We start from the raw sequence: 26,734 nt of genomic DNA on the forward strand, positions 1-26,734 counted from the left end.
TGGAGGCTGAACTAGAAGGTTCTACTTCAATTTCCTTGGGTTTTGGGCAGAATTCATTCCTTAATGCTATCAAATTCATTTTTGTCATTTGTTTCTTTAAAGCCCAGAAATGGAGAGTTGGAGAGAAAGGACAGAGAGAGAGAGAGAGAGAGAGAGAGGTAACGAATGCTGTTTTGGATTAGTGAGGTATATTCAGGATGTTATCACTTTTGATTAACTAAAAGTCAACTGTTTAGAGACCTTAATTACTTCAGCAAAATGCCTTCACTTTTGCTATATGAGGTAATCTAACCCTGGGAATGATATCCCATCACTTTTATGATAATCTACTTGTTACAAGAATGTTATAGGTTCTGCCTATATCCAAGGTGAGGGGATTGTAGAAAAGCATAGATTCCAGTCAATGAGAATCATGAGGGCCATCTTAGAGTTCTGTTGGCCATGGCCGGTCACCTTATGTATTATCTATGTCTAATAAGAACTTGGTGTTTATTAAGACATTCAACAAAATTAATTAAAAATACACTATAAAACTAATTGAGAGAGGAGAAATGTGAGAAACAAATGCAGAAAAATACTTGGCTTCAGGGAGAATGGAGGGAAGATGGCTACTTTGTAATGGATAAAAATTATCGAAGTTTCCCACTCACGACTGAATAATAAAGAGTTTTTATAAATCTTTGAGAACTTGAAGCTTTGCCTTTTGCTTGGGTAGTTTTGACTTTTGGTACTATACTATAAGCAAACAACCAAAAAGAAAAGGAAAGAAAAGAAAACTCTTAGAGTGACCCCACTTTTTCTCTCTATATTCTATTTTAATTTAATTTAATGTTTTTAAGAGAACAAAAGGATAACGATATTTTGTACCTCAGAGAAGATACACAATAGGTTTTTGAGCTAGTCACAGTGACCTACTTGCAAAAGGAACTATGATTAAATCTTTAAAAATAAAAGTAATAGAAGACCAAGATATGGGAAATAGAAGAAAATAATTTAATACTAAATTATCAGATATGTTGAGTATTGGCATTTGAAAATGGAAGCATGGGGAATTGCTTTAGATTCTAGAATAAAAAGAAGCCTGTCTCATAGTATTTAGAATGGTAGGAATTGGGAACACCTGGGTGGCTCAGTTGGTTATGTACAATTCTTGCTCTCAGCTCAGGTCTTGATTTTAAGGTTGTGAGTTCAAGCCCCGTGTCAGGGTCCATGCCCCAGTGTGAAGCTTACTTAAAAAATAAAATAAAATAAAATAAAATAAAATAAAATAAAAGTTAAAAAAATGGTGGGAATGGGAGTAGGAAACAGTGTGTGTGGTGATACACATTTGAAGACTATTAGATACGGCGTTTCATTTGCTTTGTCCAACTCAAGAGGCTATAATCATAATGAATATTTGGAAGACTCAAGGGATTAGACTGTTTGATATAAGGAATTACTTTAAAAATTAGTTCTGTCTGCAGAGTAGATCAGTGGCATGCCTTGTTCCCATATCTGAAGGTATTAAAGAAGCCTAAAACATCAATCAATAGACATATAGACAGTATCTAGGAGAAAGGCAGGACTCATTGCCCTCACAAGTGTTTTCTTACTGTAGCACTCTGGAATTCTATATACAAAGAGTGGCATTGAAATATAAAGGTTTGAGAAGAATGATGATAATGAATCTAGAAACAGAAAAAATTAACATGATTTTGTACAAATTTCTATAATGGAAGGAAAAATCAAATAGTTGTTATTGGTTTTAGAAATCTCATCACATTGTGGACAGATATCTTCTAGCATTGAATAATTTTGAGATCCAAAGCAGGGAGCAGGTAATGCGTGTGTGTCTGCTTTGAAGAAATCCAAAAATCCTCCTTCTATGGGCCAATCTCTATTTAGATTCTGAACTATAAATATTCCTTTATCAACATTTATGAAGTGTGTGTTGATCTTTACTAGGGGCTGTGGATTTAATGGTGGAAAATAAAGATTTAGGCTGATGAGTTCTCAGTCTGGTTCTCTGTATAGGGGAGATAACAAGATCACACATTCCATTTTATATAAAAAATAAAACCTCTTAAACAGCACTTGCTAGAGGCCAGGTTTACAGATACAAACTCAAGTTCTCTTCTACAACTTCAAGAGGCAGATACTACCATTATAGTTCTTTTATAGATGAGAAAATGGAAACACAGAAAAGCAAAGAGAGTTGCCCAAGTTGTTAGCATTAGTAAGTGGCAGAGCCAGACCTTGAATGAGGATCCGTGTTTTTCAAGTGCCAATACCAAGAGGCCTCTCTTGCAGAGGTGCGTGGCGGCCAGCCTGCACCCGCACCAGCTGAAGAGGTGTAACTATGTGTTCCTCTTCCCAAACCCACACCAGGGACATCTTGTTGGTAGTTTGAACTTAGCTGGGATGAAAATACTTATTACATTTTTTTTCCCCAGCCAGTCAATTTAGCAGCATCCCCCTGGCAGCTTATGGTACAGATGACATGATTTCCCTAATAGTTACACATGGGGTGCTTGAGGGGAAAATCAAAAGAGAGACATTGAAATCAGACGTGATGGGGAATGAGAAGTTCAGGATACCTAAGTTCATTCTTTATTTTTTTTTTCCTTCCAAGTTTTTATTTAAATTTCAGTTAGTTAATGTACTGTAATATGAGTTTCAGGTGTAGAATTTAGTGATTCCTTCTTGAAGGATGAATGTGAGGCAGGCTATCAGATGACTGGGGAAATGACCTCATAGGCCAGAGAAGGAAAAGAAATCAATAAGTTGTCATCTTAATGACAGATATCTGGCCTTTCCTGGAAGAGCCAGACTAGGAGAGAGAGTCCCAGCTTTCTCTCGCAAATATTCTCAAAGTCTGAGTATCTCAGAAGGACTGGCCTAAAAGATGTCATTTTAGCTGATCTGCAGCAGAGTCAGCAGAACCTGCCTTGTCAATATGGAAGTGAGAACAGAGAAAGATCACATGAGGTAGGACTAAATTGCAACTAAATTCATAAAAATGACTCTGAGAGGAACCCAGCAGACAACATTTCCACCAGGAATCTTAAGTACACTAAGGACTGTTCATTGTTGAATGCTAAGGGACTCTGGGGAAGTTAGAACTATTTCTCAATCAATGAACAGGTATTCTTTTTTTTTTTTTTTAAGATTTTATTTATTTATTTGACAGACAGATCACAAGTAGGCAGAGAGGCAGGCAGAGAGAGAGGAGGAAGCAGGCTCCCCGCTGAGCAGAGAGCCCGATGAGGGGCTCAATCCCAGGACCCTGAGATCATGACCTGAGCCGAAGGCAGAGGCTTTAACCCACTGAGCCACCCAGGCGCCCCAATGAACAGGTATTCTTGGGAACTAGTTACCTCTTTGTTAGGACAAGTGCTCAGTAAGAGACTGGGAAATCATTTTGTACGACGTGGATCAGGAGAACAAGCTCTGGATCTGGAAGCTATTGTGTAGCTACTTTTGAGCTGGGAGACTTCAGGAAAAACCTACTGTCCTTCAGTCTCATTTTTATCTTCTCTGTAAAACTGGGGTTCAGGTAACTGCTGTCTCTTTCACAATATTTTTTACTGGGATCAAATAACTTCGTTATTTTATTTATAAAGTTACAGCATAATTTACGCATACACAGGTATTTCTATTGGAGGATATTTCTTTGTGTGAGATATGACTCAATAGCTTTTCAACTTAACACTGATGGCATTTGGTGAGTTGCCATGAGGTAAAGAGCATATTTAATATCAATGCAGTACTTCCCTTCCTGTGTACTATACATAATAATGTTCCTAAGTCACAAATATTTAGCAGGCAACAACTATTGTTCTCAAGGTTAATGGACTCTGAATTATGTCATGATGCCAAGCCTGGTAATATACTGTTTAGCATTTATTTTTGGTAATAAATTATTGTACAAAATGCTCCATGCAATGTGTTGTAAAACTTTTAAGGCTGGTTTATTATCTGAATGTTTGTTCTTGCTTGTTTCATTCATTCTTCATGTATTAAGTAAGATACTTTTATAATAAAATGATCAGACTTCAACATATCAATTTGAAAACACATTTAAGAATATATTACGGTGTGGGGAGCCTGGGTGTCTCCGTTGGTTAAGCGTCTGACTCTTGGTTTTAGCTCAGGTCATGATCTCATGTCATGGGTTGTGGGATTGAGCCTGTGACAGGCCTTTTTGCTCAGTGGGGGGGTCTGCTTGAAAGAGTCTTTTCCTCTGCCCACTCCCCACATGCCTCTCTTTCTAAAAATAAATAAATGAATCTTTAAAAAAAGAATATGTTATGGTGAGATCAGTAGAGTTGTTACCAGCAAAGATCTTTTCTTCTTCTTCTTCTTTTTTTATTAACATATAATGTATTATTTGTTTCAAGGGTACAGGTCTGTGAATCATCAGTCTTACACAACTCACAGCAGTTACCATAGCACATACCCTCTCCAATGTCCATCATCCTGCCACCCATCCCTCCCATCCCCCTCCACTCCAGCAAAATTCAGTGTGTTTCCTGAGACCAAGAGTAGGTTTGTCTACCTCTCTCATTTTGTATTATTTTATTTTTCCCTCTTTTCCCCTATGATCCTGTCTTGTTTCTCAAATTCCTCAAATCAGTGAGATCATATGATAATTGTCCCTTTCTGATTGACTTATTTTGCTTAGCATAACACCCTCTAGTTTCATCCACGTTGTTGCAAATGGCAAGGTCTTGTTTTTTGATGGTTGTATAATATATATATATATAGATATATATTATATATACATCACACATATATATATCACATATATATCACTATATATATATATCACATCTTCTTTATCCATTAGGGGAATTCTGCCAGATGGCTTACCAGCAAATATTGATTAATTGCATTCTGGGAGGACTAAAGTATTTTGAAGGGAAAATTGTCAACTAAGGAATTAAAATGCAATAAGGAGATGGAGGTTTATGTTACTAAATGGTCCAGGGAGGTTAAATAATACTATGATCTCATTCGTATCCAGGCAGTAAGACCATCCTTGGTGACTTAGTGAGAGTAGTAGGTTTGGAGCAATAATGGGATGGAATGCAAATTGCATTGAATTGAAAAATTAGTGGGTAAGAGGAAGGCCACACACAGAGCATAGCCTACTCTTTGAAGAAGTTTTATTTTGAAGGAAAGTAGTAAGGTAGAGTGACCCTAGACAAGATGCAGGGTCAAGGACTAATTCCTAAAATTAGTCTGGAAGATCTGAGAACACATGTTTTTTTCTACTTACCTCTTCCTGGTCCTTAACATTGTGTCCAGGGCCAACTACCTAATTTGCAGGCTCAGTGTAAACTGAACAAGTGATTCTCCTTGTTTAAAAAGCTGAAAATTTCTTCCCTCTGTTCTGTGGTCTCCTTTTTTTTTTTTTGTGGTCTCTTTTGACATGTCACAGTGTGTGTGTTTTTTGTTTTTGTTTTTGTTTTTGTTTTTTTTGGTTCAGCCCTTAATGTTATGTGTTCTTGGGCACAGGAATGCCTACTGAGTGAGCTTAGACTCTCACAGAACCTAGACTCCAACCTCTCCCATGTCTGTGCCCAGGCTCCCTTGGGGGGCAGCAGGTGGCAGCAGTCACTGGTGGGGATGGGACAGCTGAAAACTGAGGGGGAGAAGGTAGGTGGTGGGAGGTGGGATTATATATGAGAAGACATTCCAAGTCCCTAGTACATGTCCCATAGTTCCAGCAAACTTCACTTACAAACCACAAATTCAAAGATAAAAGTATTAAGAACCTGGGCAATTGGCCTGATTGTGCTTCATATATAGTGTGCACCCAGTACATGTTCAATAAATTGAATCGATTTGTTTGCTGACTATCTAGTGAAGATCCGATTACACTTATGCAAATAAACATCATCATTCTAGACGTCTCTGGAAAAAAAAGCAGGCAAAACTTTGTGATTTCATGGCATCTTGAAATTTTAAAGGATTGCATGTGTTTTGGGGATTTTGGGGGTGTGGTGGAAATGGCCACTGATAATCATGATGGAAGTCTAAGCTTCAGCATGGCTTTTACCTTCTGGCTTAATTTTATAATCAGGATTAAAGTTAATATACTTTTACACAGGCTTAGATCCAGAATTAAAGTGCTTATAAACAGCCATATTCATTCTCTTAAACCTGTCTTTTTTCAGGAACAAGAATAGTAAGCAATTCTGACCTCAGGGGACAAAACCTAGAGGAATAGGTAGCAATGACACCTTGTTCATTAAGGACTTCTTCAGACTCAGAGAAGCACAGTTAAAGTTAACTCACATTTGGTTTACATAAACCTGTGAGGGTCAAAACACAATATACAAAATGATCTGTTAATATAAAAAAGTAAGTCATAGAGGTTGACAATTTATGAGACACAAATGTTGGCATTTTGATTTTTAATGAAATGTAATTTGTTAGATTCTGACTTTCTTTTGAGGTCAAACATAAGGAGTATGAATTTGAAGTCGAATGACTAAGTTATATTTAGATCATTATACAGGTGTGGTATTTTGACCAACTCATTTCTTTTTTTTTAGTGCTAGTACTGTAATATTGTTTTGTATAAAATGAAAATAATGATGATAATAATGCCAATCTTGCCCAACAAGGATAGACACACACACATACGCAACACACATGCACACATACAAGATAATTTAAAAACCACTGAATTTAATTAGTAGACAAAATACATATTTTGATCTATGTAAGGTCATGAGTTACATGAAAGATAGGTTTTTAGTAGAGTTAGGGTGATGAAAAAGAAGTCCATTTAATACAGGCTCATTATTAACTAGAGAGAAACCCTGGTTAAGAGCAAATTCAAGGCTCCCTAAAAAAATTGGAGTGCCTAGTAGAATGAACTCATTTGAAGCAAAATTTTTTTTTAAATTTCTTTTCAGTGTAACAGTATTCATTGTTTTTGTACCACACCCAGTGCTCCATGCAATACATGCCCTCCCCAATACCCACCACCTGGTTCCCCCAACCTCTCACCCCCCGCCCCTACAAAACCCTCAGGTTGTTTTTCAGAGTCCATAGTCTCTCATGGTTCACCTCCCCTTCCAATTTCCCTCAACTCCCTTCTCCTCTTCATCTCCCCATGTCCTCCATGTTATTTGTTATACTCCACAAATAAGTGAAACCATATGCTAGTTAACTCTCTCTGCTTGACTTATTTCGCTCAGCATAATCTCTTCTAGTCCCATCCATGTTTCTACAAAAGTTGGGTATTCATCCTTTCTGATGGAGGCATAATACTACATAGTGTATATGGGCCACATCTTCCTTATCCATTTGTCCGTTGAAGGGCATCTTGGTTCTTTCCACAGTTTGGCGACCGTGGCCATTGCTGCTATAAACATTGGGGTACAGATGGCCCTTCTTTTCACTACATCTGTATCTTTGGGGTAAATATCCAGTAGTACAATTGCAGGGTCATAGGGAAGCTCTATTTTTAATTTCTTGAGGAATCTCCACACTGTTCTCCAAAGTGGCTGCACCAAGTTGCATTCCCACCAACAGTGTAAGAGGGTTCCCCTTTCTCCATATCCTCTCCAACACACATTGTTTCCTGTCTTGCTAATTTTGGCCATTCTAACTGGTGTAAGGTGGTATCTCAATGTGGTTTTGATTTGAATCTCCCTAATGGCTAGTGATGATGAACATTTTTTCATGTGTCTGATAGCCTTCATGTGTCTTCATTGGAGAAGTGTCTGTTCATATCTTCTGCCCATTTTTTGATATGATTATCAGTTTTGTGTGTGTTGAGTTTGAGAAGTTCTTTATAGATCCTGGATATCAACCTTTTGTCTGTACTGTCATTTGCAAATATTTGAAGCAAATTGTTATGTGACTGAGTAAGCAGGCTTAGTGTTTTCCACCCACCCCTAGCCCTATATGAAGGTCCAAGACTGTGAGTAACATTCAGACTTGCAGAACTGCCCCCCACATGCTCTCCTCCTCCCACACCTCATTGACACCACATTGACATAGTCACCTCCCAAGCACCATGAGCTGCTACCACTCTAGAGATTGCTATAGAGACTGTGGATGCAGCTCTGACTAGGGGCATTCTGTGAGTGCAAGCACTCCCAAGGACTGGGATATGGATCTGGGTATGGCTATGGCCAAATGGGTCAAGCTCTGGTTCCAGCTACAGTTGCCATGGCTACCATTCATTCTGCTACAGGAGATGCTTTTTCTCTTGCTGTTAGAAAATAACTACCAGAACAGCCTTTGCTGCTGAAGTGGCAATAAGAAATCTCTTTCAAGGAGTAGTCATTGACTACTTTTATTCCTTTTAATGGTTTTTGCCCCAGATGGGCTTTAAGGTCAATGGAAGAAAGAAGACAAAATTCCAATTGTTTTCTGAACTTTAACCTCTTCCATCTTATGGTTTCTTTCCATGCTGTAGCCTTGGCCACAAGCATTAGTGCTCCACATGGGGGCAAATCAGCTCCTCAGTGAAATGTTTCTTTGAGTCTATTAAGTCTGTCAACAGTCTTAATTTGAATCATCACTGAGGGCAGGTTTTGTCATTTCCCTGTCTTTTTTTTCTTTCTTGTGATTTTATAGGTTTTTTTCAAACATTTCTCAAAATTTTTTCAGTAATTTACTGTTTAGTGACTAATTGCATCTAAAATAACACCCCCCCCCATATATACATGTGCACAGAAATCAGAGTTGTGTTTACGGTAAATGAATCTAGTAATGTGTTGCAGAATGGACTGGAAGAGGGGTGATATGAGTTTGGGAGAATGCAAGGGAGAGGTCATGTGGGCCTGAATGGAATATTGGCACCAATAAAGGGGGATAAATTATAGACTTCTGAACCCATTTGGAGGTCAAATTTTCGAATTCTGGGTAAAATGAGGGGAAAATACAAGAGAAGAGAAGCTCAGTGGATTTGTATGCTTAGAATACCTAGACTCATGAGGAAAGAAGTGACATGGGTTACTTTATATTATATATTATATTTAAAGTCTTATGTGGTAAGAGGGTTTTATTTGCTTTTTGTACCCCAGAGATCACAATTAGAACCAAAGGATAATAGTTATAGGAAGAATAACTTCTAAATGTACGAGATCTTTCCAGTAACTGTAGTTGTGAGAGTCAAATTGGCTATTCTCCGGGAATTCATGTGATGGCAGCTGCCCAGCCAAAGGCACTGCAGGCAAGACCACCACAGTGAGAACTCCAGGTTATGTGGTGGCCTAAGATTCTGAGAACTGTTCATCAAGAATGATTTGGGAGTATAGAGCCTAGCTGGCAGAGAAAATGATGTTGGCACTCAAAAAGACCAAAAAAAAAAAAAAATTGCTGTCTAATGTATTTGTAGTAGGGAAAGTGGTGAAGCAGGGAGTCAGCTTTTCACACTGCAAAGTATTGCAGAAAAATAGAAAGATTATTATGGCTGGTGTGAATTGCAGTCATTCTCTCTTCAAATATTATCAGGTTTTCTGGATACTCAGCAGTGTAGAAAGGAGTTGTTATCCAATTTAGAGACTAAGGAAAAGCTTGTATTATGGTACATGTTGTAGATAATCTATCTATCCTGTCATCTATCTAAATGGACCCCCTTCTCAGTGAATTCATAACCTCATGTAAGAATAATATGGTAAGATTGACAATGGAATGAAGTAATTGTTTTCATAGTGATAAGCTATAGGAGTTATACATACAGCAGGGTTATTTAGTAGTGTAAGAGTGACAAGAGTTCCAAGCAGAGGGGACACTTGAAATGAGGCCTGTGACATGAATAGGACTTGGCCAGTCAGACAGGGAGCGAGACAAACACTAGTCATGTGCATTTAACCTTGGAGAACTATAATCACTAACCAGAGCTGGAGAGGAGTTCCTAGGCTTTCCCTGTTCTCTTATGAGTATCTTGAAAGCAGCACATATCTCCTCCATGAATAAGAGAGGTCAGGGCAAGGAGGAACATCGGCTGATAAGCCATCATCAGAAGATTAAGAAGACTCGGCTCTGACACTCATCTGCCATATGACTTCAGGCTACTGACATAATCACTGAACCTCAGTTTCCTTTTGTGAACACTTGTTTGTCAAGTACCTTCTCTATTCATTTCAGAAGGTCTGAGAATGAATTGAGAGAACACGTAAAAAATATTTTACAAAACATGGTATGGGTGGACTGATTAGCAAGAATTTTCCGTTGTTTAATAAGAGGTTAGATAAGAAGATTTTGGGGGGCTACAAGCTTGAAAAAAATTACACCATGAGGGGGAAATTAATGTACATCACAGATTATGGGACTCTGTAGAACATATTTCACATGAAAATTAAGGATTTACTGCTTAATAAATCCTTAATCTTGACCAAATCTCTTATTATAAGATGATACCTAATCAAGCTTACTAAATAGACATAGTCCTAAAAATTAAGTACATTTCTACTATGGACTGATCTTTTGAGTCCTCTAGAATTTCAAAAAACCCACACCAACTTTATATAGGATAGGTACCTAAACATGTTCTCAAAGGATATATTTTGTAAATACAACATAAAATCATTCTTTAATTGCTGAACTTGAAAATATGGATGATACTGGATCCAACATCATTATGTTGACACTGTATTTTTAGTAACAAATTACTATGCAGAATGGTTAAGTCAGGTTGTAAAAATGTCACGAGGAGAGTAATTTATTTTCTGAAGGGTTTTGCTTCTTCATCATAAAGATGTTTTTAGTTAGAGTTTTTTTTTTAAATTTTTAAAAAATATTTTATTTAGTTATTTGACAGAAAAAGATCACAAGTAGGCAGAGAGGCAGGCAGAGAGAGAGGAGGAAGCAGGCTCCCTGCCGAGCAGAGAGCCCGGTGCGGGACTCGATCCCAGGACCCTGAGATGATGACCTGAGCAGAAGGCAGAGGCTTTAACCCACTGAGCCACCCAGGCGCCCAAGATGTTTTTAGTTAGAACATATATACCATAGAATAACCTATACCAAACTACAAAGTTATTACATTATGTGCAGACAAAATCAGTCTTTCAGTACAAATAAATACACGTATTAGAAAAATATTTATTATTACATGGGAATTTAAAACTATAGTGTGAGAAAAATGAGATGAGGGAATAGCATTTATTGAGTACAGTTTCTGCCCCCAAACACTGACTAGGCATGAAACATATAAAAAACAATTCTGTAATATGTTTAGACCCAATTTTAGAAAGAAGCAATTAGCATTCAGAAGATTTAAGCATATATCCAAATATTGTATAGCTCATAAGTGGCACACCAATATTTGAACATCTGTTTGAATTAATCCATCCATTATTTTATTGGATAGATATTGATCAAGTATAAATCATGTTACAGGCTTTGTACTCAGAGCTGGTAATTCAGGGATGCACAGAATGGAGATTGTATTTTTCATTTGTATCAGTATCCATAGTTGTGAATGGAAAGATATTGAAAATAATGCATAGAGAGAAAACATTTTCAATAATTTAGGGGTATTTTTACATGAAGGTGGGTGTTGACAGTGGCATTGAAAAAGAAAATCATCTATTCTAGGGAATTCATGAAGTAGAATTTATAACTTTGAATTTCGAGGATGACAGAAAAGAAAAGAAACTGAAGGTAAATGGAATAGGATATAATTTCTTTAAGCTTACTCTTAGGAGGAAACATAGCAGGATGATCAGATTAGACCAGTGATCAATATTTAGAAACAAGGTTTATTGATTGAAAAAAAATATTTAATAATAAATTTCTCGAAAAATGAAAGTTTTGTGTAGTCCCTATTGAAGGTTGGTTTTTTTTTTTAAGATTTTATTTATTTATTTGACAGACAGAGATCACAAGTAGGCAGAGCAGCAGGCAGAGGGAGAAGAAGAAGTAGGCTCCCTGCTGAGCAGGGAGCCAGATTCAGGACCTGAGCTGAAGGCAGCCTCTTAACTGACTGAGCCACCCAGGCACTCCCTATTGAAGGATTTCAATAAAGTTCTGAATCACCACTCTCTCCCTTGCTCTTGAAATTTGAGTATTCAGTAGAGGGAATGATCTTCCAGAGTTTATAATCCTTTCCAACTTAGATTTCATAGTTGTTACAGTGATTTCAAATTTTGGATTCTGCTTGATTCTGAAAATGGTGACTGAAGAAAACCTAAGCAAGTAACATAAGCCAAAAAATCTTCAACAAATAGGAAAAAGCCTCACTTCTTTACAACTGCATATTGTTGATGGAAAGTTCAGATATTTGCTATAGAGTGAAAAGAAAGGGTATATTTGGACTTATACACTTGCAGGTATAGAAACTTATTAGATGCATAGCTATAAACTAGAGTTTCTAGATCTCAGTGTTATTGATATTTTGGACTGGATATTTCTTTTTTGGGGGCTGTTCTATGTCCTGAAGAATTAGCAGCATCCCTGGTTTCTACCCCACCATATCCAAGTCTTGACTGTTGACAGTGCCTCCAGATATTGTCAACTGTCTGCAAGAGTCCAAGAGCCAAAATCACTCCAGGTTGAGAACTACTGACACAGATGTGTTGTTAGCTTCATTGTTTCTGCTTCTCTTGTAGTGTGGAAAGCAGATGAACACTAAGGTAGAGGTGGTGAAAAGGTAGAGTGGCCCAGACAGAAACACTAGATCTTCTTTTGAGGAGTCTTTTTACATGTGCACATGCTTAATCCTGGGACGAGAACAATGTGTGACCATCTTTGCAAATCTCCGGTTCCCAAGACAGCACTTAAGCTGTGGTGTGTGTTAATGAATTCAGCTAAGTTGCTGAAGGAATGCCTAACGAGTGAAGCAATCAACAAAAATGTTCAAGTTATCATTTTAAAACTATTATCATTTTCGAACTATGTGTGGAGATGAGAAAAACTCAGTCAGAAAAATAATGGGATTCTGGGTATGTTGAGTGAAAATTTAACATATTTTGCTTGGAAGAGGAGAAGCAGGTTAATAGATTTGTGGTGCTGTTCTGGGACTGAAAAGCTGGGAGGGTCTATGGATTGCAGAGACCAAAGCACTGTGGGTCGTGATACTGTTTCTTTCCTCCTCCACATCCTGCAGGAAGGGTGTGTGGTCTTCCTAAGTTTGCTACAAGAACCAGTTGTCTTTAAAGTTTATATTCTTTTAAATGGAAGCCCATAGAGTTTAAATGTGAGTCCTTCTGAGATGGTGACTAAAGGCAAGTGCAGAAGGAAGCAACAGAACAGGACTTTACCATTTACTTGATTCTAGTAGAACCTTACTGCATGAAAAGCATCATTAACAGTGAGCTACCCTACAGAAGAAGCAAGCTAAGAAGGAAAGAGCAGGGCAAGACATGCTGCTGAGTTCTGCAGAGCATCTCATTTTCTATTAAGTTCTAAATCTTCCCATAAATTTCAAGACAGTGCCACAGGTGTCTTTCTGGTCACTTCCCACTAACCTAAGCCAACTGGATCATTGTGATAAAAAGTTTGAGGGAGGGAGGTAGAGGGAAAAAACAGTCTGAGGAGTTCTGAAAAACAGTGTTGAACACAGTATTTACTGTATTATGTATGTGGATAAATTTTGTAATTTTTTAATATATAGGAATGCTGAGTTGAAGTTCACTGAAAAATGTATTTTCCCTAAGAATTCTTTGCTTATCCCAGTCACTTTCAGTATATCAGAAGGACATTTTGCAGTGGAGTGTTGAGCTGTGTTGCACATAGAATTTTGTAACTGAGGTAATGCACGGATGGTACTGAGGTTATATATATAGATACATATATATCAGATCCTAGTGGTAATTACAGGTATCTTCCTGCAGAATTACAATGGTTCACCTGAGGCTGTAAATATCAATTAAAAACAGATGAGAGAAAATAAAGAAGGAAGTCATATACTAGACATTTTTGGAATGTGGCAGGAATTTGAAGGTTAAAACAAACAAACAAGTGCTGTGTTCTGCTTCTGGTAATGTTTTGATCTTCAGCAGCAAGACCATTAATTCAATGTGGCATCAAAACACCTTGCTACAGTTCTTTTTCCCAGAAGTGGCTTCGTTTTGGGTCTATGAATTAACTTCCATGGTTTCTTAAATTTATCTTACATAAAATGTGAACCAAACACCAGCTCTGCCTAAAAGTTCTAATGTGGAAGGGACAGTGTTTATTCAAGAATGTCGTGTGGTGATTAGTGAAGAAGACAGAGTTTCAACAAACCTGGGCAAGGTCTATGACATTTGTCTACATATAGGGAGGGACAAAGAGGTAGATCATTCAATTCAGATACTAGCAGCAAAGAAAGGCATCCTGTAGGAAGTGACCATAGACCCGAGTATAAATAAGTTTTATAACTGAGAATTAAGGGTAGCAAGAAAAGTATTACTGGCATTAGAAATGACATTCACTTTCCTTTTTTCTATTTTTCCTTTTTTCTCACACTTACCTATGAAAAGGTAGGTGTGATAGAATAAATTGGAATAAAAGGAATATGTTATGTAACAAAATCACAATGAACATTTTTGTCAAAGATTGAGGACTTATGTTAAATGGGTAATTTGGAGAACCCTGAATAGAGTGAAATGGACATATAAATAGGGGTTAAAGTTGACTTATGGGCTCCTTTATGTCATAATAGTGTCAGGCACTGAAGGGGAGTTTTGCTGTAGATATCTTAAAGTTATTCATTCACTGTCAGCTTCTGAATTAAAGGTGCAATGGACAGTAGTGGTAGGAGAAGGGAATACTGGAATGCACTGATAACTTATCATGTGAAACTCTGCATAACTTATCATGTGAAACAACTGCATTGGAAGAAGTTTAGTTTTTGACTTAATTGGGGTATTCCGTTTTCTCATCCAAATAAAGTGGTTTGGCTATAAAAGGCTCTGCATAACAACACTTATATAGGTAAAAAAAGGACAATAAAGGAGGGTTGCTCCATCCCTCGGGACCTTGCGTGACCTGGTATGCGACAGGAGTAAATATAGGAGGACACGCTTATATAAAACATGTTATTCCACACTTACAGTCAGTGTGCCAATGAAAGTGAGTGAATTATCAGATGTTGAGCTGCTTCTTGGAATTTGAGGAGAATTGAACAAGGGATAGGGTATGGAAGTCCAGAGTGGGTGGGAAAGCCTGGTAAAACATTATAATGATTTCAGAAAGGAGATGGCAGTTATTTCCTTCCCTACAGGCAGAGGTAGATCTTATAGGAAAGAAGAGAGATTGAAAGGGACAATTTGTCTGAAATTGTCCCCAACCTTGTTGTATCAGGTGGATTAAATAATGGGAGATTGTGAAGTTGGGTATCAGTGGTACGTAGAGCACATGATTCTACTCAGACAATTCTTTGGCAGAGCAAATTAAAATGTTGCTCTTTAAATAAAATGGGAGTCTCCAAAATAAAGAGTTCATTTTTTCTGAGCTTTATTGATTCTTGACAGGCACAGACACAACACAGTTGCTTACATACTTGTTGGGTAAGTCAGGGAATGAATGGTATGCTCTATCAATTACTGGCAGTATAAAAAGGTCCAAGTGTAGTAGGGACCACACTTCACCACACATCCACTTGCAAACCATCTGAATCTTCTCGTCCTGACAACATGTGTTGCAACTACGGAAACTCCTGTGGCTACGGCTGCGGATGTGGCTATGGCTGTGGCTATGGCTCAGGCTATGGCTGTGGCTATGGTTCAGGATGTGGCTATGGTTATGGCTCCCGTTGTGGCTGTGGCTGTGGCTATGGCTCAGGCTGTGGCTGTGGCTATGGTTCAGGATGTGGCTATGGTTATGGCTCCCGTTGTGGCTGTGGCTATGGCTCAGGATGTGGCTGTGGCTATGGTTCAGGCTGTGGCTGTGGCTATGGCTCAGGCTGTGGCTGTGGCTATGGCTCAGGCTGTGGCTGTGGCTACGGCTCAGGATGGGGCTGTGGCTATGGTTCAGGATGGGGCTGTGGCTATGGTTCAGGATGGGGCTGTGGAAAAGGCTCCTGCTGTGGCTGTGGATATGGCTCTGGCTCTGGCTGCTGTGGCTACCGGCCATTTTGCTACCGAAGATGTTATTCTTCTTGCTGCTAGACCATCACTCTCCAAGCCCCATTTGCTTCTGAAATGACACCACCAAAGCAACAGCTAAAGCAAGAATCCATACCTCAAGAATTCTAGGAAATTGCATGCTGGACAGAGGCTTTGACCCCCAGTGATCACTTGTGAGGATGGGATCTTGAGGCTCCAGGCTGTGTGGTATCATCTGACTATTTCCCAAATGTTGTTCTTTGTTCCTTTAACCTGGATTCTGTGTTGGGACTGTGCCAGGGATCCTAACATCCCACAGTTGGACAAAAAACGTATTCTCAATAAAAATGGTTCTTTGCTTCTAACAAATCTCTGTGTTCTTGCTTGTGAATTACTCCTTCCTTTTGTGGTGTTATGGCTACTCTTGAAAACTGGGCTGACAATATGCTTCATGACCCAAGGTCTTCTTTGATAAAATACAAACATTTTCTCTCATCGTGCATCAGAGATGTCTTCTTCACTTATTTCTCAATTCTCTCCTGCTCAGGCACTCACAACCCAAAAGAAATTACACAGTATTTCAGAACTGTGCCCTGGAAATTGCACTGTGTTCATAATGAAGCTCGGGTGGGGAGAAGAGAAGGAGGAATGACACCTATTCAGGAGGTTGTAACTGAAGCCCGAGAGAGGAGATGTGGTCTGAGTGCTGAATTAGTGAATGGCATGGGTGAGAGAGTTTGTAGGGTTAATGAGAAATTAGAAGCAGAGTCCAATTATTCATGAAGAGCTAAGGGAAGGATAAGGAGGAGGAAAAATGTGGTGCCGTATCATGTGCATATGGATGGAAGTGCAAATATTTGTTTGTGCATATTAAGCTTGAAGAAATTGATTTAAGTCACTTGTTTGGCAAATAGCTTTGAATGTGTTTGATAGGGAACAGCCCCACATACTGAAGATACAGGAGCAAAATTGTAGCTGAGTTTCCTATTCTCAGAGTGTTTATTTTCTAAACATGATAACAACAACAAAAAAGAGAATCAGTTAAGACACATTTAGGCAGATAATTGCTGTGGAGGGATAAAACAGTTTCTTGGGGGAAGAGAGTGAAGGTTGAAGTAGTTGAGAGGAGGGTATTTTGGCATTTTATGTCAAATGAAGTGATGCCAGTCAGAAGAAACACTGCAATGTATGGTGGTAAGTGTTAAAGAAGAAGAGAAATACATTATGTTTTGGGTATGATCAGCGGTGCCACAGTTTTTAGTGGAAAGGAACAAGGATTAGTGCTTAAAGGTGCTCTCTAGTGCCATAGTTGATGCAGATACAAGAATGGGATGAAAAGCCCAGTCTACTCTCTGAGCTGGAGAGCTTACCACTTTGCGGGTTCTGAGTTCAACGTCCTTTCCTCATGTGACTTTCTAGATCTCCAACACTATACTATAACATAGAATGTCTTTTCAGTCTCAGTTTCCACGAACAGTGAAAAATGACTCCCTGTCTCTTTTTCACGACAGGGGTCACTGCCCAAATCTAAATCTGAAGTCCCTGGAGGTAGTAGCCTCCACCCAATGGCCAATTGCAAGAGAGATGGCTCTGCCATCCAAGTCAGCCCTGGAGTGAAGCTATGCCCAGGATATAATGTGTCTCATTGATGAAGAAACAGGGTATTTTAACGATCTGGACAGTTTTCACAGGTGGAATATCGGTAACCCTGATCTGAGTACTGACTGCGCTCTGGGCAAATCTGAGGTGGGGAAGTTCTACAAAGAAGGGAATGGAATTCTGATAATTACAGGTTGTTGAAAGTCTACTCATGTTTCATTATGTTCCTTGTGCTTGAAGTCTTTGAAAGAATGAAGCATATCAACAGCCAGCCGTTTATGTCATAATTTATACCCTATAAAGTCTTGATCATTTATTAGACATATAAGATAATTTGTACATCTGGAAAAATGTCTTTGGAAACCAACACATTTTTCATAATGTGAAATTTGAGACTCACTTAGTCGAAGAATATTTGAGGCTCTCAGCTTTCATGAAATGAGAACATCATGATTCTCATCATTCTTCTTTTTTTTTTTTTTTTTTTCTCTCATCATTCTTCTAAGGTGCATACCAATGCTTGAACATGTTTTTGTTTTAATGCATCTGATTTTTATGAGGGAAATGTTGAGTTCAAATTATGTACTAGGTACTCTATTTAGAACTAAGTGGTGATTCAGGGATGCACAGAATAAGAGGTTTTTTCCCCTGCCATCATGGGTTTGAATGGAAAGTTACTAGAAATTATGCAATAAAGATAGAAAAAATTTTCAATAGTAAGGAATATTGTGACGAGAAAGTGGGTGCTTGAAACGTAATGTGTCTATTCTAGGGAACTTGTGTATTGGAATTTAGAGTTATGATTTTCAAGAATGAGAGAAAAGTAGAGAAAATAAAGGTAAAGTTCAACTGGAACAGGATATGTTTTCTTTAAACTTCTTGTTAGGGATGAAACACAGCAGAGTGATCAAATAGACCAGTGACCAACGGAGGAAAAAGTAGTTGGAAGTACTCTCACCAAAGGAAAAATATCTAGTAATGAATGCTTTCAGAAAAGGAAATCAACAGCTTTATGAAAAGCTTTGCTGAAGGCATTCCCAATGCCTTCAGGGACTGAATGCCACACATTTCTTTGTTGAAATTATTCAGGACTGAATGCCACACATTTCTTTGTTGAAATTATAGTGTTGAGTAGAAGGAATCATCTTCCTGAGTTTGTACACCTTTCCATCTTGGATTTCATAGCTTTTATAGCAAAAAAATTTGAATTTTGGATTCTGCCTGTTTCGGAAAATGGGGTTTTAAGTAAAGCCTAGAGAACTAAGGTAAGCAAAAACATCCCAACAACCAAGCAAACAAAAAAATGAGCCTGCTTGCTTGCTTTCTTTCTTTCTTACTTTCTTTTCTTCCTTCCTTCCTTCCTTTTCTTTTTCTTTCTTTACTTCATGTCTGGTGATGGAATGATTTGATATTTGGTTTAATTGGGAAGAAAGGAAATATTGTATTGACATTTTATGTGAGATGTTTCAGTATTGCTGGGGGCTGTTCTGTGCCCTGAGGCTAGCATCTCCCCTTGTTTCTAGCATGAGGAGCCAGTAGGTATCTGCAGTAGATATCTGGGTATGAGAAACCTGGGAAAAAGTTTCGATGATTCCAGACAGGAGATGGCAGTTATTTCCTTCTCTATGGGGAGAAGTAGATATTTCAGGATAGAGAAGAGATCAAGAGGGACAAAATTTTCCCAAATTCCCTGAACCTTGTTATATAAGGTATATTAAATGATAAGAATTAGGAATAAAGTAAAATGTTGCTCCTTATATAAAAAGTGAGACTCCAAATAATGAACTCTCTTTTTCCAAGACATTAAGATTATTGACAGTGACTGTCACATGAAAGTTGCTTACATACTTGATGGGTAAGTCAGGGGGTGAATGGTATGCTCTTGCCAATTACTGACAGTATATAAGGGTCCAAGTATAGTAGGGCCCACACTTCACCACACATTCACTTGCAACCCACCTGAATCCTCTTCTCCTGACAACATGTGTTGCAACTATGGGAACTCGTGTGGCTATGGCTGCGGATGCGGCTATGGCTCAGGCTATGGCTCAGGCTATGGCTGTGGCTATGGCTCAGGATGTGGCTGTGGCTATGGCTCAGGATGTGGCTGTGGCTATGGCTCAGGCTGTGGCTGTGGCTATGGCTCCCGTTGTGGCTGTGGCTATGGCTCAGGATGGGGCTGTGGCTATGGCTCAGGATGTGGCTGTGGCTATGGTTCAGGCTGTGGCTGTGGCTATGGCTCCCGTTGTGGCTGTGGCTATGGCTCAGGATGGGGCTGTGGATATGGCTCTGGCTCTGGCTGCTGCGGCTACCGGCCATTTTGCTACAGAAGATGTTATTCTTCTTGCTGCTAGACCATCACTCTCCAAGCCCCATTTGCTTCTGAAATGACACCACCAAAGCAACAGCTGTAGCTAGAATCCATACCCCAAGTATTCTACATCCAGGAAATTGCATGCTGGACAGAGGCTTTGACCCCCAGTGATCACTTGTGAGGATGGGATCTTGAGGCTCCAGGCTGTGTGGTATCATCTGACTATTTCCTAAATATTGGTCTTTGTTCCCTTAATCTGGATTTTGTGTTGGGACTGTCCCAGGGATCCTAACATCTCACAGTTGGACAAAAAACGTATTCTCAATAAAAATGGTTCTTTGCTTCTAACAAATCTCTGTGTTCTTGCTTGTGAATTACTCCTTTTTTTGAGGTGTTATGACCTCTCTTGAAAATTGGGCTGACAATATATTTCATGAACTTGAGGGCTCTTCCGTGATAGAATACATGCATTACTTCTCATCGTGCACCAGATATAATGTCTTCTTCACTTATTTCTCATATCCCTCATGCTCAGGCACTCAGAACACAACACAACACAACACAAATCACATGTTATTACATAACTGTGCCCTGGACATCACTCTGTGTCTACAACTGAGGTGATGGGGAAAGAGGAGGAGGAAGGACACCTATTCAGGAGGTTGTGACAGAAGCCCAAGGGAGAGGAGGTGTGGTCTGAGAGCTGAATGGATGGATGAATGGCATGGGAGAGAGAGTCTCCACGATTAATGAGAAATTAGAAGCAAACTCAGGTGACTAATGAAGAAGTAAGGGAATGATAAATTAGAAGCAAAATGTGATATTGTATCATGAGCATTTTGATGGAAGTGGTAATGTATTTGTTTGGATTTTTTTGACTTTAAGAAGTTGATTTGTCACTTAATTTACAAATAGTTTTGAATGATTTTTTTAAAGTTTTTTTTGAGAGAAAGAGAGAGGGAGGGAAAGCAAGAGCATGCGCAAGGATGAGCAGAGGAAGGGACAGATAGAGAGGGAGACACGTAGATTCCTGCCGAGTGCATCCTGAAATTAAGAGTCTGATGCTTAACTGCCTGAGCCACGGGGTGCCAAGTTTTGAATGTTTCTGAGAGGAAACAGTCCTGCACACTTTAGACAGAAGCGAAATTGTAGATGGGTTTCCTGCTCTCAGAGTGTTCATATTCTACTAGGTAACAATAAGAAAAAATAAGGAGTAATTAAGATATATTTAGAGAGATAATTGTTATTGAAGGAATAGACCAGCTTCCTGGGGAAGAGAGTGAAGGTTGAAGCATTGGAGAGATAGTTCAGGGAGGTATTTTGACATTTTGAGTCAAATGCACTGATGAGGCAAGTCACAAGAAACACTGCAATGTATGGTAGTAAGTGTTAAAGAGGAAGAGAAATGCATTATGTTTAAGATATGATCAGTGGTGCCACAATTTTTAGTGGAAAAGAACAAGGATTAATGCTTAAAGGTGCTCTCTAGTGCCTCAGTTGATGCAGATACAAGAATGGGATGAAAAGCCCAGTCTGTTGTCTGAGCTTGAGAGCCTAGCACTTCGTGAGTTGTGAGTTCAGTGTCCTCTCCTCCTACACTGTATCCTGTAACAGAATGTCTTTTCAGGCTCAGTTTCCATGGGCAGTGAAACATGACTCTCCGTCTCTTCTCCATGACAAGGGTCACTGCTCAAATCTGAATCTGAGGTCCCTGGAGGTAGGAGCCTCCACCCAATGGCCAATTGCAAGAGAGATGGCTCTGCCATCCAAGTCAGCCCCGGAGTGAGGTCATACCCAGGATATAATTTGTTCTAATGATGAAGAAACAGGCATTCTTCAATAGATGGATAGTTTTCATAGATGGGATATTTGTATATCTGATGTGAACATTGATGGCACTCTGGGTAAATCTGAGGTAGGGAAATCCCACAAAGAGGGGAATGGAATTCTAATAATGACAGTGTGTTGGAAATCTACTCATTGTTTTATTATGGTCCTTGTCCTTGAAAGCTTTCTGAAAGAGGGAGAATATCATCCATTTAGCATCAATATTGTAGCTTACACATCCACAAAAGTCCAATCCTTAATTAGGCCTATATGATAATTCAGACATCTGGAAAAATATCTTCATAAACTAACACATGTCTTCAAAATGGGAAATTTGTGACTCTCTTAGTCAAAAAACATTTCAGACTTTCGGTTTGAATGAAATGAGAACAGTGTGATAATGTATCCAAATATCTTATAGTTTCTAACTGGCACAACAATGCTAGAACATGAGGTTTTTTTTTTTTTTAAAGTTTATTTATTTTTTAGAGAGAGAGACAGACACTGAGAGAGGGAACACAAGCAGGGGGAGTGGGAGAAGGAGAAGCAGGCTTCCTACTGAGCAGGGAGCCCAATGTGTTACTCGATCCCAGGACCCTGGGATCATGACCTGAGCTGAAGGCAGATGCTCAATGACTGAGTCATCCAGGTGCCCCAGAACATGCTTTCATTTTTATGCAACTGATTTTTGTTGAGGGAATACTGATTGAGTTCAAATTACATTCTGGGTACTCAGAACTAAGTGGCGATTCAAGGATTCACCGAATAAGATATTTTTTTCCCCCCTGCTATCATGGATCAGTATCCACAGATATGAATGGAAAGGTACAAGAATTATGCAATAAAGACAGAAAAATTTTCCAATAGTTAGGAATATTGTGACCAGACAGTGGTTGCTTGAAAAGTAATGTGTCTATTCTAGGGAACTTGTGCATTAGAACTTAGAGTTTTAATTTAAGAACAAGTATGGTGGGATGTATTTTTCTTTAAGCTTTTTGGAAGGGGTGAGATACAGCAGAGATATCAGATAGACAAAGATCCAACTGTAGAAAAAGCAGTCAGAATACTGATGAAAAATTTTAAAAATGAAAGTTCTCGGAAAAGGAATTCTGCAGACTTATGAATATCCCTGTTGAAGGCTTTCAATAAAGGACTGGATGGCACTCATTTCACTGTTGAAATTTTGAGTGTGGAGAAGGAATGATCTTCCCAAGTTTTTACTCCCATTCAACTTGGACGTCATAGTTGTCACAGTAAAAAATAATTAAAATTCTGGGGGCACCTGGGTGGCTCAGTGGGTTAAAGCCTCTGCCTTCGGCTCCGGTCATGATCCCAGGGTCCTGGGATCGAACCCCACATTGGGCTCTCTGCTCAACGGGGAGCCTGCTTCCCCCCTCTCTCTCTGCCTGCCTCCCTACCTACTTGTGATCTCTGTCAAATAGATAAATAAAATCTTTAAAAAAATAATTAAAATTCTGGATTTTGCCTGTTTCAGAAAATAGTGACTTAGGTGAAATCTAGACAACCAAGATAAGCAAAAACATCACACACATACACGCACACACACGCACACACACCATATAGTACCTTTCTTCTTCTCCTACTTCCCTTCTTCCATCTCTTCTCCTTCTTTTTGTTCTTCTTCTTCTTCTTCTTCTTCTTTTCTTTCTCACTCTCCTCCTCCTCCTCCGTCATCTACGTGTTTCGTGATGGAAAGTTCGGATGCTTGGTTTAGTTGGGAAGAAGGGAAATATTTGGAATTAGACACCAGTAAAGAGAGAAGCTAATTATCAGTGTGAAGCTGCAAACCAAGGTTTTTAATCTCAGCACTACCGATATTTTAAAAAAATCAGATGTTCCAATGTTGTTGGGGGCTGTTCTCTGTCCTGAGCCTAGCATCATCCCTGGTTTCTGCCACAAGGAGCCAGTTGGTATCTGCGGTAGATATCTGGGTGCAAGAAGCCTGACAAAAAGTTTCAATGATTGAGAAAGGAGATGGCAGTTATTTTCTTCTGTTTGGGCAGAAGTAGATATTGTACGTAAGAAGAGGGACCAAGAGGGACAAAAATTATCCTAAATTCCCCCAACCTTGTTATATCAGGTATGTTAAATGATAGGAGCTTGTGAAGTTGGGTATCAGTGGTAGGTTGAGCACATGATTCTACTGGGACATTCTTTGGCAGAGAAAATTGAAATACTGCTCTTTAAATAAAACGGAGTCTCCAAAATAATGAGCTCATTTTCCCCAAGACATTATTGACTGTTGACATTGACAGGCACATGAAATTTGCTTACATATTTGTTGGGTAAGTCAGGGGGTGAATGGCATGCTCTTGCCAATTACTGGCAGTATATAAGGGTCCAGGTGTAGTAGGACCCACACTTCACCACACATCCACTTGCAACCCACCTGAATCCTCTTCTCCTGACAACATGTGTTGCAACTACGGGAACTCCTGTGGCTATGGCTGCGGATGCGGCTATGGCTGTGGCTATGGCTCAGGCTATGGCTGTGGCTATGGCTCCCGTTGTGGCTGTGGCTATGGCTCAGGCTGTGGCTGTGGCTATGGCTCAGGCTGTGGCTGTGGCTATGGCTCAGGCTGTGGCTGTGGCTATGGCTCCCACTGTGGCTGTGGCTATGGCTCAGGATGGGGCTGTGGCTATGGCTCAGGCTGTGGCTGTGGCTATGGCTCAGGATGGGGCTGTGGATATGGCTCTGGCTCTGGCTGCTGTGGCTACCGGCCATTTTGCTACAGAAGATGTTATTCTTCTTGCTGCTAGACCATCGCTCTCCAAGCCCTATTTGCTTCTGAAATGACACCACCAAAGCAACAGCTGAAGCAAGAACACATACCTCAAGAATTCTACATCCAGGAAATTGCATGCTGCACAGAGGCTTTGACCCCCAGGGAACGTTTGTGAGGATGGGATCTTGAGGCTCCAGGCTGTGTGATATCATCTGACTATTTCCCAAATGTTGTTCTTTGTCCCTTTAATCTGGATTCTGTATTAGGCCTGTTCCAGGGATCCTAACATCCCACAGTTGGACAAAAAACTTATTCTCAATAAAATCATTCTTTGCTTCTAACAAATCTCTGTGTTCTTGTTTATGATTTATTCCTTTTTTCTTCTTTCTTTCTTTCTTTCTTTCTTTCTTTCTTTCTTCTTTTGGTGTTAGGACCCCTTTGAATATTGGGCCGACAATACCTTTTATGAACCTGGGATTCTTCCTTGTAATAATACAAACATTTCTTGTCATATGTGCATCAGCAATAATGTTTTCTCCTATTTCTTGTATCCTTCATGCTCAGGCAATCAAAACCCAACAGAAATCACAAAGTATTTCAGAACTGTGCCCTGGAAATTTCACTGTGTTCAGAATGAAGCTGGTGGGCAGCAAGAGGAGGAGAAGGGATGACACCCATACAGGAGGCTGTGACAGAAGCCCAAGGGAGAGGAGGCATGGTCTGAGTGCTGAATGGATGGATGAATGGCATGAGAGATAGGGTTTCCTGGATTTATGAGAAATTAGAAGCATGTTCAGGCAACGGATGAAGAACTAAGGGAAAGATAAGTTAGAAGAAAATGTGGCATTCTACCATGTGCATTTTGATGCAAGTGCACATGTATTTGCTTGCATATGTTGGGTTTAAGGAAATTGATATAAGTCATTTAATTTACAAATAGTTTTGAATGTTTTGAAGGGGAGTTCTCCTGGACATAGAAGCAAAATTGTAGACAAGTTCCTGCTCTCAGAGTGTTTATATTCTAAAATGTGATACCAAAAAATAAGGATTAAGTAAGATGCATTTAGACAGATAATTGCTATGGAAAGAATAAAGCAACTTCCTGGAGAAGAGACTGAAGGTTGGAGTATTGGAGAAATAGTTCAGGGAGTTATTTTGACATTTTGAGTCAAATGAACTGATACCTATTACAAGAAACATTGGAAAGGATGTTAGTTAAGTATAAAGGAAAAGAAAGGTTAATTATGTTTTGCATATGATTAGTGGTGTCACAATTTCTTACTGGAAATGAGCCAGTGGTTAACTAGTGGTTAATGGGGTGCCCTAGGGTCTTAATTGGGGTAGATATAAGAATGGGATGAAAAGCCCAGTCTACTAGCTGAGTTTAAGAGCCTACCATTTTGTGGGTTCGAGTTCAGAGTCCCTTCCTCATGTGAGGAAGATCTCTACAGATCTCTGACATTGTATCCTATTATATAGAATGTCTTTTCAGAAGGGTCACTGCACAAATGCTGAGTCTGAGGTCCCTGGAGCTACGAGCCTCCACCCAACGGCCAACTGCAAGAGAGATGGCTCTGCTGTCAAAGTCTGCCCTTGAGTGACATTATGCCCATGTTATTGTGTTCTAGTGATGAAGAAATAGTTCTTTTAAGAATTGGAGAGTTTTCACAGGTGGAGTATATGTAAGTCTGATCCAAATACTGACTGTGCTCTGGATCAATCTGAGGTGGGGAGATCCTAAAAAGAATGGAAGGGAAATCAAATAATTACAATTTGTTGAAAGTCTACTCATGTTTCATTATGTTCAATGTGGTTGAATTCTTTCTGAAAGCGAAGAATATCATCAATTAGGCATGGCTATCATAATTTATATGTCCAGTAAAGGACCAAACATTGATAAGGCATAGAAAGTAATTTGTACATCTGGAAAAACATCTTTGTAATCTAACAGATATCTTCTAAATGTGAAATTTGTGACTCTTTTAGTCAAAGAACGTTTGAGACTTTCAGCTTGAATGAAATGAGAACATTGTGATAATGTATCCAAATATCTTATGGCTTCTAAGGGGCACATGACCCTTGAACATATATTTGTTTTAATGCATCTTTTTTTTTTTTAATTGGAGAAATATTGTGTTCAAATTATGTACCGGGTACTCAGAACTAAGTGGTGATTCAGGGATGCAAAGAATAAGAGATTTTTTTCTGCCATCATGGACCAGTACCCAGAGATCTGAATAGAAACCCTCTAGATATAATGCAATAAA

At 39.2% G+C, this 26,734-nt stretch overlaps 3 protein-coding genes across 3 annotated transcripts; all 3 read left to right on the forward strand.

Moving 5' to 3' along the window:
* Positions 1-15,569: 15,569 nt before the first annotated feature.
* LOC308350848 (uncharacterized protein) lies at positions 15,570-16,043 on the forward strand (the record flags this gene model as incomplete). Its single annotated transcript, XM_080816316.1, has 1 exon — positions 15,570-16,043. One exon carries the CDS (start codon positions 15,570-15,572, stop codon positions 16,041-16,043), a length of 474 nt encoding a protein of 157 aa, XP_080672442.1.
* A 3,518-nt stretch (positions 16,044-19,561) lies between these two features.
* Positions 19,562-19,933, forward strand: LOC308350870 (uncharacterized protein; the record flags this gene model as incomplete). The annotated part of the gene is made up of 1 exon (XM_080816334.1): positions 19,562-19,933. The coding sequence occupies one exon, from the start codon at positions 19,562-19,564 to the stop codon at positions 19,931-19,933; it is 372 nt and encodes a 123-aa protein (XP_080672460.1).
* A 4,220-nt stretch (positions 19,934-24,153) lies between these two features.
* LOC308350881 (uncharacterized protein) lies at positions 24,154-24,501 on the forward strand (the record flags this gene model as incomplete). The annotated part of the gene is made up of 1 exon (XM_080816342.1): positions 24,154-24,501. The coding sequence occupies one exon, from the start codon at positions 24,154-24,156 to the stop codon at positions 24,499-24,501; it is 348 nt and encodes a 115-aa protein (XP_080672468.1).
* Positions 24,502-26,734: the final 2,233 nt, after the last annotated feature.

The sequence above is a fragment of the Martes martes genome (assembly GCF_963455335.1).
Source record: "Martes martes genome assembly, chromosome: 1".
In the NCBI taxonomy this organism is placed as follows: domain Eukaryota; kingdom Metazoa; phylum Chordata; class Mammalia; order Carnivora; family Mustelidae; genus Martes; species Martes martes.